Raw genomic sequence first — 13,131 nt, 5'->3', positions numbered from 1 at the left:
CAGGGGCAACGGAGGACACAATGGCGGAGGGTGAGTCCTTCTCTGTCTAATCCCCCACATCTCCCCAAAGGCCGCAAATAAAAGAAAACCCCTGTTAGCTTTGAAAATAAGAGACTATTTCGACTATATTCGACAGTCAAAATCAAATGGAGCGCAGTGGTAATGTCCCTGTCTCTGAGCCAGGAGGCCCGTGTTCATCCCACCTGTTCCAGAGGTGTGTCAGCACATCTCCCAACAGCCCGATTATAAAAGTAGGTTAATTGAAAAACAAACTCAAGTACAATGAAAGGGTTCTCATGTCAAAGTGGTAATGTCCCTGCCTCTGAGCCAGGGGTCCTTGGGTCAGGTCGTACCCGTTCCTGAGGTGTGCAGTATCACCTCAGAAAGGGTCAGTTGGAAAATGTTTTAAAACGGCATGAAGGTGCTCTTGTGGTGGCTGTGTAGTGACCCTCTGAGGCAGCAGGTTCATGTCCCACCTGCTCCATCTCTGGACAGGCTGATTAGATAAATAGGTTAAATAAGTGGAAAAACTTTTAAAAACAGCCTCTACACCGAGCCTAGCTGAAATAGCTCAGTTGGGGATGCATTCACCTGAAGAGCTGGGGCCCTTCTTGTGATGCAATGGTAGTGTCCCTACCCCCTGGACCAAGAGGCCTGGGTTCAAGCCCCACCGTCTCCAGACGTGTGTAGAATCATTAAAAAATAAAAACCAGACTGCAGTCCCCAATTGCACATTTTGGCAGCACACTTTTGGTAGGATATTAGCAGGCTCCATTTAATTTGAACAAGTCAACTGCTTGGAGACAGCATCATGTTGACAGTGCAGACAGTGAGGAACTTGCATTGGGACAGACACTGATCATGGAAGAAGTAAGGCAGTGGAACTGTATTAATTCCACTGCAATGTAATCCAGAGACCCAAATTAATGTTCTGAGAAACTGATTTCAAACCTCACCATGGTGACTGGTGGAATTTAATTTCAATTCATCAAATTTGGAATTGAAAGCTATTCTCAAGAATAGTGGCCATGACAACTACTGTAAAAACCCATCTCGTTCTCTTATTTATTTGCAGGATGGAAGTTACCATCCTTACCCAGTTTGTCCCATATATATTCCAGACGCTCAGTTACGTGGTTGGCTTTTAACTGCTCTTTGAAATGGTCCAATGAGCAGGCCTGCTTATGAACATTTGGGGATAGGAAACAATGCAGGCCTTGGTCATGATCTGCATGTTCCAATGATTTTCTTTTAAAGGTAACATAGTAAACGGAATTATGTTTAGTCAGAGCAAATTGTGGAACACAGTTGCAAAAAAAGAAGGAAAGGGCTGTTGTTACACAGTGGTAATGTCCCTGCTTTTGAGCTACCAACTCATTTTCCATTTGGGGACGCTGCAGCTTTCAAAATTCAATATCAGGTTCAACAACTTTAGGGCTTAAGTTCTCCCATGTCTTTACCCCAGACCCCACACACCAGGCCTTATTACCACATGGTCTGCTATTACACACAACCCATTGTTATCCACTAACAGTCCCTGTTAACAGCCATTCACCCTCCGAGCCAGGTCATCGTACATGCTGTTGTCCAATTGTTCTTCTCTCTCATTTATTTCTTACCCTGTCTACCCTGCCCTACCTTCTGCATATAAATTGGCATTTTCATAGCTACCATTAGTTCTGAGGAAGAGTCACTGGACCTGAAGTATTACCTCTGATTTCTCTCCACAAATGCTGCCACACATGCTGAGCTTTTCCAGCAATTCCTGTTTTTGTTTCTGAACGAGGAGGCTCTGGTTCAAGTCTCATCTGTTTCATGGATGTGTAATATCAACTCAGAATAGGTCAATTGGAAGGAATTGAAATCGGTCAATCTTAAAAGGAAAGAAGGAGCTCCTGTGGCACACTGTAGCAACTCTAACTCTGAGCCAGGAGGTTCATGTCCGACCTGCTCCAGAGGTGTGAAATAAGAGCCCAGAACAAGCTTGAGTTGAGAATACCTGGATAGAAACCATTAAAGGGCTCTTGTGATGCAATGGTAGTGTCCCTATCTCTGAGCTTGGAAGTTCAAGTCCCACCTGCTCCACAGGTATTAAGATCTGAGGGAGTGCTGCACTGCTCAAGGTGCCATCTTTTGGCTGAGATGTCAAACCGAATCCTTATCTGGCTGCTCTGATGAATGTAAAAGACCCTTTTCCACTATTCCAAAGAAAAACACCAGAGTTTTCCCAATTGTCCTTGGCCAAAATACATATATTCCCAGATCAATATCATATGGTTCTGGGGATGAGGGAATGTCAGTTATGTAGATGGATTGGTGAAGCTAAGACTTTCCCAGAGATGGAAAAGTTGAAAGGAGACTTAATTTATGCATCCAAAATAATGTGGGGTTTCAACAGATCGACCAAAATAAACAGCTCCTGTTGGCAGAAGGATCAAGAACCAGTGGGCAATGATGTCAAATAAAAGGTAGAGTGAACAACAGCGACATGAGGCAAAGCTTCATTACATAGTGAGTGATTAGAATCTGGGACGTACTTTCTGAGAGTTTTGTGGTGACAGATTCAGCTGTGACTTTCAAAAGGCAGCTGGATAAGAACCCAAAGAGAAAATCGAGGTATACAAGCTGGAAATTGGGACTAGTTGATTAATCTTTGGAGAGATCTTGCATGGACACAACTTGACAAATGGTTTCATTCTATACTGTAGTCAGTCTAAGATTCCATGAGCTTAAAATTTCCCAAAAAATGTCTTTTTACCAACACTATGTATGCACGCTGAATGTGGAGGTGCTGGTGTTGGACTGGAGTACACATAGTCAGAAGTCACACGGCACCAGGTTATAGTCTAACAAGTTTATTTGAAATCACAAGCATTTGGAGCGCTGCTTACTTCACCTGATGAAGGAACAGTGCTCCAAAAGCTTGTGATTTCAAATAACCTTGTTGGACTATAACCTGGTATATTTGACTTCTAACTTTATGCACATTGAATACAGTACCTGGAAGTAATTTGATGGGCTGCATAGTGATTTTATTTGAAAAAGTCACTTACCACAATATTTATTCTTTATCGAGTTTTGAGAAGATTTGTAGCTCAGGTTGAGGTTCTGGATGTAGGTTTGCTCGCTGAGCTGGAAGGTTCATTTTCTTGTTTGGGTTTATTGGGTACCCGTTCCTTTTGAATGCAGTTACCCAATGAATGCTGTCCACTGATTTCTGAGCAACAAATCCAAACAAGCAGACAAAACATGTCCAGAAACCCTAGCCACTCTTCCCTACATCAAAGATGTCTCAGAAATAACTGCTAGATTACTCAGACCCCTTGGCATCATGGTAACCCACCAACACACTAAAACAGCAGCTCATGAACTTGAAAGACCCTGTACAGACAACAAGCAAAACTAATATCATTTACAAAATACCTTGCAAGAACTGTAAGGAAAACTACATTGGATAAACAAGCAGAAAACTAGCCACCAGGATACATGAACATCAACTAGCTACAAAACGATATGACCCACTCTTACTTGTATCCTTACGTATGGATGAGGAAGGACACCACTTCAACTAGGACAACACACCCATCCTAGGACAAGCCAAACAGAGACACATGTGAGAATTCCTAGAAGCATGCCATTCCAACCAGATCATTATCAACAAAATATTGACTTGGATCCCACTTACCGCCCCCTGAGGAAAATAACAGGAAATGACATCACCATAGAAAATGATGCCACCACAGGAAATGACATCACCAACCTTAGAAAACTCAAACATATAAATAGAAAGCGGTCTATACCACCAGTGCTTCATTTGGAGGCTCACTGAAGATGGTATCCAGTATGGTGACGAAATGTCTGAAAATGAACCTTCTAGCTCAGCAAGCAAACCTACATCCAGAATTTATTCTTTATGTTACTCTGAACAGAGTTGTGTGTGGGCATCAGTACCTAACCTTATCAACTCAGAGTGCTCCGTTATATTTACTGGCTGCATAGTTAAAGTAAACTTGTCAGGGACCTTGAGGGAAATTTACCAGCTTTGACTAAGAATCTGTTTGGCCTGTCACAGATCAAACAAGCAGAAGTATTGATACTATCTGTAGGCTAGGCTACCTAAACTAAAGAGATAACGTAAGTGGCTGAAGAGTAATTTGTGAGTAAATCTTCAAGTTAAACTGTATTTTGTCTTTCTTCAATATCTTGTAAAGGACAGTATGTGCTGGAACCTTACTTGAACTTCTGATTAGAAGGTTGTCAATTTTACTTTTCAATTCTGTTCCCTGGTTTGTTATTTTTAGTTATTTTGGTACATATAGTGGAATCTGTATTCGTGTTTTTTTCAGAGAGTCCACATGAATCAAAGAAGATGGTGTACATTTCCATGTCACTGATTGCTAGGCGAAATTTGCAACTCCCTGCAGAAAAACAGAGACCAGAAGACATGTGAGTAGCTGCAGCTCAGCAGGGAAAATCTGTAATGTGCAATAGGGGGAGCAATTCTTGCAAATGCATTACAGAAATTGGAGTTTGAGTTGTATTTATTGCACTTCCTTCCTTAAACTTTGAAAATGAATGTGAAGATAACTGAACCATGACAGAATAAGAGGGAAAAATGTCAAAGAGAAAAATAACAGCATTACCAGCAAGAATAACTCTTTCTGTTATGCTCAATCCACATACCTTGCAATGAATGTATAAACTACATTTCAGAATAGAACATATCTACTAGAGAACTGTTTCCAGTGACCTTGTCAAGAAGTTTCTTGCTCATTTAATTGATTTTATGATTCCTTGATTACTTAAAATAACATAGTAAATTAAACAAACATCATCTGACATGGGCTCAAGATTATGACGCTTTATTAAGGGTTCCATTGACAACCAACCAAGCTGGTATAGTAATTTGAGCCACAAAGCTAGACAGCTCGACACCTCACTGCCCAGAATTTGAATTTGTATGTCTTCCAATCTGTCTCAGAAACCTTACCCTAAAGGTAGCTTTGGTGATCCTTTGAGGTCTTTTAAGTTTTTTATAACAACTTGTTACAGATTTTCTGATGCTCCTGTTGCCAGCCAATTGGGAATTTGTCAAGAGCAGTTGCACATGCACTGGTGGCCATTCTGGAGTTATTGTAAATGAATAACACCATATTATTAAGAATGGATGGTTATATGAAGTTAATTAGCTATATTGTCAAATGAGTACAGTGAAAAGTTTACAGCCATTACATTATAGTGCCATCTTAGGTGCAAAGGTACCTCGGTACAAGTACGTAGGATCAAATTCTTCAGAAACAAAAAAACCTGCACATCTTTGGACTGTGGGAGGAAACCAGAGCACCCAGTCAAACCTATGCAGATACTGGGAGAACCTGCAAACTCCACACAGACATCACCAAGGCTGGAATCACACCTGGATCCCTGGTGCTGTGAGATAGTGGTGTCACTGTGCCACCCCCCCATATGAACTCATTTGGACCTTTTCTGTTGGCAGTATATATATGTAACAAAAACAGAAATTGCTGGAAAAGTTCAGCACATTTGCTAGCACCTATGGAGAAACCAAAATTAACACTTCAGGTCCAGTGATCCTTCTTCACAACTCTGTAAGTAGCCAACTTAATCTGATTTAGCACTTGAGTGTGTTTTACATTGGAGTGTTGGAGTTAAGCACCTCAAGTGGAAGGAGGAGTGAGGTGTTTGGTTGCTTTTGACTAAACAAAGCAGCTGGTTGCTGAGTAGGATTGGTGGCTATTTCTACTCTTTAAAGTAAAATTAAGGCTTTTAATTTTGTTTTGGTCTCTAATCTTTTGTTTCTCTTGTTCTTAAAATAATTTTGTCAGATGTAGGATTAATACTGGTTTAAATATATTACAATAAGATGTAAGGAGCATGGATACTATAGGAATTAATTAATAAAATTCAATGCTAGAGATAGTAGTAGGATGGGTGATGTGCTGCTGCTGCAGTGATGGAGCTGCTGAAGACAGGATATGCTGCTTGTGACTTAAATTTTACAGATAAATGTACATTGCTAGAACGTATGTCAGAAGTACGAAAAAAATTTCTAGGAAAGTATTCCTTTCTATCAGTATTTGTAGCATGAATGGGCAATATGGCAGAAAATGGACGATGTAAAATTAACAATTTAGTGACACCATTAAATACAGGTTTTAAGCAATAATATAACTGGAAAACTGTAACGAATAGATGTTAGGGTGGATATGCTATTGATCCTTTTGGGAAGTAAAGAAATTTTGAAATTTATAATAAGAAGACAACCCAGGAAATGCTCAAGTGCAGTCAATTGATGTTTCCAAGTGATTCAAAGTACCATTATGCCTTGAATTCTCTGAAATAGTATAATAAAGAATGTGAAACTAAACATGAGCTTTGGAGAAGATGGAGATATAAATCAAAGAAAGGACACTGCATTAGTCACAAGTTTCAGCCTACTGACGGAAGTGTTGATGGCATAGTCTTTCAATTGCTCAGTTTTAGATAGTCGATACACATCTATAGTGTGTGAAATAGACTAGTTAAAATACTACGTAGACTGTTTGAATAATGAGGTCAAGACAAAGTTAAGGAATTTGAGAATTCCACCTGTTTCAAATTTGAGAATTATAACACGTTTAAAATATTTAAGAACATTCATTCTTTGTAAAAGAGACAGAATCAATCAACTTATTAGCACAGATGTACTGTCAATGAAATACCATTGTAAGTAAGCCTTCGAAAAGTTAGAAGGTAAAAAGTCAGTTGTGTTAAAAGTACATTGCCCATCCCCCAAAAGTTTAAAAATATTAGTCGAGGATGCAGGAATAAGTAATGGGAAATATGATAAGCTCAAAAAAAAACAGAGGTAAGTGATACAGATATGAGATTCATTAGAAATATCGATGGACAGCTCACAGTATATCGTGAGTCTGTCCTGAGCAAGAGATTTCAGTGAGGCAATGGCTTTGGATTTATTGGTGTGGGATGATGAAAAACAAAGTCACTGAAGTTATGAAGTGATGCGCATTGTGGTTAGAATCATTGGATCCCTATAATGTAAAAGAAGGCCATTTGGCCCATTACGTCCACACTGACCCTCTGAAGATCATTCCACCCACACCCACCCCTGTCTCATCTCTGTAACCCTGCATTTCCCATAGCTAATCCACCCAGCCTGAGCAACCTTGGACACAAAGGGCAATTTAGCATTGCCAATACAGTTAACTTGCACATCACAAATTTAAAATGGGAGAAAACCAGAGTACCAGGAGGAATCTTGCACAGAAAGAGAGAGATTGTGCAAACTCCACACAGTCACCTGAGGGTGGAATCGAACTCACGTCTTTGGCACTGTGAGGCAGCAGTGCTAATCACTGAGTACCCATACCACCCATTTCTAATCATTCACATGGAGTTCAGACATGAGGGAGTTATTGTCCTGCTGTTATACCTTCACTCCCTTTGTCGGAAACATTGATATAAGCAATATTTTTCTCAGTTTTAATATTTGTGTATAATTTATGATGCTTCAGCTTGTTTCCCAGCTGAGAGTATCATCTTTGCAGAATCAAAGTACCATATTTCTTTGCTTCACCTGAATTTCTGTTCCAGTTAGTCCCCTAGATTCCTTTATTTTATTTTCCAAATAATACAAACTTCTAATTAAAATTGTTAAAATTAGTACAAGATCTCCATCTAGTGGTTAAATTTAGTTTAAAAAAAAAGTTTTCAAATTCTTTTGGCAAGGTAAGAAAAATGTTCTCAAGTGTATAAAGTGTTAATTCTTTTGCTAAAGCATTTCTGGGAGCATTGTGCTCTGTCATTTTGAGTCTGACTCAACGATCCCTTTTTATTGGATCAGCTTTGATTAAAAATTAAACTCCCGTTGTTAACAAACAATTCATACTCTCTACAGAACAAAAGCTTTGGCGAAGCTAACAACAGTTCGTTTGGATCGGGAGAATATTGGCACCCTTGAAAATTTTGAATGCTTGGAAAGTGTCTGCAGTCTTTATCTTCAGCAGGTAATGTATGCAATCTCCCACAGATGGTTTTACTGAAGTGATTGAGGAGTAAACATCCAGGCTTCTTTTGATATCTGAGTTGGTAATTGTAAATGTTAGAGATTATAAAATTCCAAGTTTACATAAGAACAAAACAACTAGGAGTAGGCAGTTTAGCCTCTTGAGCATGCTGTCATTTAATATGGTCATGGCTGATTTCATCTCAGCCTCAACCCCACCTTCCTCTGTGCTGTCCAAAACCCTTCAATCCATTACTAATTAAAATTTGATCTTTCACCTCCTGAAATTTACACAGTATTCTGGTATCCACCGCACTCTGGGGTAATGAACTGCACAGTTCACGAGGCCTTTGAGAGAATGATTTCTGCTCAACTGTGCTTTAAATCTGCTACCTCTTATCCCAAAGCTATGACTCCTTGCTCTAGATTGGTCACATAAAGAAACCGACTCTCTACACCTCCCAATCTTCTGACTCCAGAGAGTATAAGCCTAAACTGCTCAATTTCTCAATTTATTTATAAGACAAATCCCTCATCCAGCTTATAAATTGATTTCAGTTCAAGTAATGGCAGAAGTGCTACAATTAGCCTTAACAATCTCAGACAAAAAGAGGAAATATTCCTCCTTGCTGTCCTATTGATGGAATGTAGCATTCTCATACTAGATGATGGGGAAATCTGTCCTGTCAAATATCCTGATAAACTTGCTATCTGGAATTAAAACAGCACGCTGCACAGACACAGTTGGCCTGGCTGCATCTTGAAGAATGAAGCAGAATTAATGTTTTATGGTAACTTTTTCTTACATTCCCCCATCCTATCCCTATCCACTCTTCCCCAGAACCTTGCCATATTTACTTACTGAAAGGGAGAGAATCCATTCTCTCCTTTTTTCACATTAATTTACATCCATTTTACATTTCTTTTTACTCACTGAACAACAGTTTTGTCTTCTGTACCTGGGCCTCTGTCAAAAGTATAAAAACACATCTTGCAACACATTTTTAATTCTGACTAAGCATTTTGGGCTCAACACATTAACTCTTTCACTCTGCAAACAGCTGTCAGATCAACTTGAGTTTTCCTGACATTTTGTTTCAGATTTCTAGTGTCTGCAGTATTTTGCCTTTATTTTAATTAGATTTAACTCTTCGAGCTAAAAGGAGAAAACAGGAACATGTTACTGAGTTGAATGATCAGTTGTGATCATTTTGAATGGGTGGAGTAGATTCAATGGTCTACTCCTGCTCCTAGAATCCCTATATTGTGGAATCAAGCCATTCAGCCCATCTAGTCCACACCAACCCTTCAAAGAGCATAACACCCAGACCCGCTGCTGTAACCCATTGCTATTTCCCATATCTAACCCACCTAGCCTGCACACCTTTGGACTGTGGGAGGAAACTGGAGCACCCACACTGACACGGGGGGATGTGCAAATTCCAGTTGCCTGAGGCTGGAATTGAACCTAGGTCCCTGGCACTACGAGGCAGCAGTGCTAACCACTGAGCCACCATGCTCCTTTTTATCAATTTTTATATATATAATTCTTCTTTGGAGAATGGGATTCGGAGAAGAAGTATGTTGGACTCTATTTCCTCTGATTCCTTCTCCACAGATGCTTCCAGATGTGCTAAGTTTCTCCAGCACCTTCAGTTTTACTTCATAACACTAGCATGCTCAATATTTCCTCTCCGGACCTGGACTCAAGTGGGATTAATTGAATTGCTCTATCATAGAGCCAGCATAGATATGGTGGCTGGAATATCCTCAGACTGTGCTGAAAATTTCTATGACCAAAAATTATATTATGATTTATTGGAACACAACCACTTCCAGTCTAACTGTATGTTATTATGAATAAGGAACAGAAGAGGGGGGAATGTAAACTGTTCAAAGTACCATTGGTAATTCTAACCAGCATTCATGAGGGTTATTAAATCCAAAAATATAAAACTGTTAACTAACCTGAGTGAAGCAGGAGCAAATTGAGGGAGAAATGTAGCGCTGGTGTAATGATGAAATGCAAACCCAACCTGTATTTGAAAAATTTCTTACAAATGTTGCCTATCTTCCAATCATTCATTTTTGCAGCTATTCAATAACAGGTCTCCTCCCCAGTAGAGATAATGGGAAAAACACTATAGTATTTTCTTTGAAAAAGCAACCTGTTGGAAATCCTTTGCTGATTTCCTAACACTTGGAACCGTTTGCATGCCTGGCATCGTTTAAAAATGAATACTTTTAATGAGTAAAGAACATAAATACAGAGCTGGATTTGTGGGGCCAAAAGGCCTGTTCTTATCGTGTTAAGTTAATGCTGTGGGAGGGTCTTGTCTTTTCATGCCTAGGTGATTATCGGCAGTTTGACCAGTAGGATACAGATCCTAACACCAAAAATACATGTGATATTCCACCTTATAACAGTCCATCTCTAGCTAAGATGTTACCTCATTCTCTCCTTATGTTCCTTCTTTCCAATCACAGAATCAGATAAAGAGGATAGAAAATTTAGAATTGCTTTGCAGTTTAAGGTGAGTACAATTTGACATGACAACCAAATTCTTTAACATATTTTGGTTTTATTAAAGTTAGCACAATACAGCTTCATAATTTGCATTCCTTTTCGACAACCCTCATCCGCTAGCGAGTGATTGCTTGTTCAATGTGAGAGTAACCAGGGCTTTAGTGCAAGAATCATTACTTATCTGCTGTGAGGACTCCTACTTCTGTAAACATGTCAGTGCCAAGTTAGTGTGGTCACTGTTCACTTAATGTTAGGATCAACAGTGACTCCATGTGAAGGACGCTCCTCATTCTAATCATCAATGCTGCAGTGCCTATGAGGTTCCTTATTCTGTGTCATGATTTTAGTGACCGTTGAAGAGGCATATTGATAGATAACCCTTTCATAATGCAAGAGAATCTGAAACAATGTGGGGAATATTACATTTCTCATAGTATATTGCAGGTTTTTGACGCTGGCTGGTAACAAAATCCAAAAGGTGGAAAACCTTAAACCTTTGCAGCAACTGGGATTCTTAGACCTTTCAAATAATCAGATTGAACAGCTTGACCCAGGTTGGTTTACTTTCATCACAATTTACATTTTAAAGTGGATATTCTTGTGTGGCTGGAACATAACAAGCGTTTAGTCCTTTGCTGTTTCTCTTGAAGGCATTTGAACAAAGAGCAAAGAACAATACAGCACAGATACAGGCCCTTTAGCCCACCAGGCCTGCGCTGCCACATTTTGCCTTTCCATACTAAAACTGTCTTCACTTACAAGATCTCTATCCCTCTATTCCCTTCCAATTCATGTATTCATCCAGCTGCTTTTTGAATGCTGCTATTGTGTCTGCATCCATCACCTCCTCTGGCAACGTGTTCCAGGCACTCACCAATCTTTTTGTGAAAACCTGCTTCGCACATTGCTTTTAAACTTTCCCCTTGTACCTTGAACCTGCATGCCAGAGTAATTGACCCCTCCAGCCTGGAAAAAAAGCCTCATACTTTCTATTCATGCCATTCACAACCTTATAAACTTCTCTTAGGTTGCCCCTCTACCTCCTTAGTTTCGATGAAAACAAACTCAGTCTAGCCAACCTTTCATCACAGCTAAACTCCCCCATTCCAGGTAATACCCTCTCCAAAGCATCCACATCTTTATGGTAGTGTGGTGACCACAATGATACGCAAAGTGTGGCCTAACTAAAGTTCTATAAAACTGCAGTATAACTTGCCTATCATTATACTCAATGCCCATTCCAATGAAGGCAAGCATGCCAGAAGCCTTTTCAGTACCTTATGTACCTACACTGCCCCCTCCAGTGATCTGTGGATCTGCACACTCCAATCCATCTGTATTTCGATACTCCTAAGAGTTCTGCTATTTGCTGCCGTTTGACTCCCAGTCAGATCAAGGGGATGAAAGTGTCCTCTCACTGATGTCATTAATGAAATAAATTGTGGAGTTTGTTCAAGTGGGACAGAGTCCAGCAAATTATGTCATCCTTAATGCAACCAAAATTATCTGCAATTTTAAAAAATTTAATTCTTTTACAGGATGCAAGCATCACAGGGTAAGCTAATACTTGATGCCCTTGTAGAATTATTTTTCAGAAGTAAGTTGGTGGTTAGTCTTCTTCTTGAATCTCTGCAGTCCATTAAGTGTTGGTACACGCATTCTGCTGTTAGGGAGAGAGTTCCAGGATATTGCCCTCGTCACAGTGAATAAACGGCAACATGGTTCCAAGTCAGGATTATATGTGGCTTGGATGGAAATTTGAAAGTGATGGTGTACTCATCGCATCTGCTGCTTTCCCTTCTATGTAGTAGAGTCATGGTTATGGAAGGTGTGTTGAAGGAGTGTTGTTGAATTTCTGCAGGTGGCAGGTTTCTCTAGATAGACGTAGTGCTGCCATTATGCTTTGGCAACAGAGGGATTAACTGTTGAAAGCAGTGATTGGCACATCAATCATGTGGGCTGCTTTATCCTGGATGGTGTCAATTTTAATCAGTATTATTGGAAATGCGTTGATCCAGGCAAATGAAGAGCAATCCATCACACTCTCTTGACTTCTGACTCTTGATGGTAAACAAACACTTGGGAGTCAAGAGATGAGTTACTTGCTACAGAATTCCCAGTGTTTGACCAGCCTTTATAGTCACAATATGGCTAGTCCAGTTCTGATTCTGGTTAATAGTAATCCACCAGGATGTTGGTTTTGGGGATTGTTGTCTAGTTCTCTCTACCTATGAACATGTGAGAATGGTAGCAATGGAATCTCCTAATGATGCTGTGTCCTTATGTTTCTAAGCTCAAGATACATTGCTGAAGTAGAATAAAGAGAATGTGATGTTGCTGCTAACATAGGAACTTTTGAGGCTGAAAGTTTATTGTCTATCACTGATTCTTCACATTAAAGTCAAGAAAGAAAAGAAAATTGTTTCCTAATAAAATGAAATCACAATTTTCTCAGTTTATATATTAAGTGATGCAGTTTGTGTCAGTAATCAACATTATTATAAAGCTGGAAAATATTGGAAGAGGTTAGGTGTAAGTTCAAAGTCTGGTATGTGAATTACTTGAAAAATAATAAATT

The 13,131-nt window shown here is 39.5% G+C and overlaps 1 protein-coding gene across 2 annotated transcripts in view; it reads left to right on the top strand.

The window, feature by feature from the left end:
• The window catches only part of LOC132830914 (leucine-rich repeat-containing protein 46-like), a 37,435-nt gene continuing 24,304 nt past the window's right edge, over positions 1-13,131 (top strand). For both annotated transcript variants that reach the window (XM_060848863.1, XM_060848862.1), the window contains exons 1-5: positions 1-30; positions 4,347-4,446; positions 7,919-8,027; positions 10,514-10,560; positions 10,998-11,107. In XM_060848863.1, the coding sequence (XP_060704846.1) occupies positions 21-30; positions 4,347-4,446; positions 7,919-8,027; positions 10,514-10,560; positions 10,998-11,107 (376 nt within the window). In that variant the 5' untranslated portion in view covers positions 1-20. The remainder of the gene's footprint in view (positions 31-4,346; positions 4,447-7,918; positions 8,028-10,513; positions 10,561-10,997; positions 11,108-13,131) is intronic.

This window comes from Hemiscyllium ocellatum, chromosome 32 (assembly GCF_020745735.1).
Source record: "Hemiscyllium ocellatum isolate sHemOce1 chromosome 32, sHemOce1.pat.X.cur, whole genome shotgun sequence".
NCBI lineage: Eukaryota > Metazoa > Chordata > Chondrichthyes > Orectolobiformes > Hemiscylliidae > Hemiscyllium > Hemiscyllium ocellatum.
The sequence above is the reverse complement of the archived record's forward strand: the minus strand, read 5'-3'. Positions and strand labels throughout refer to the sequence as shown.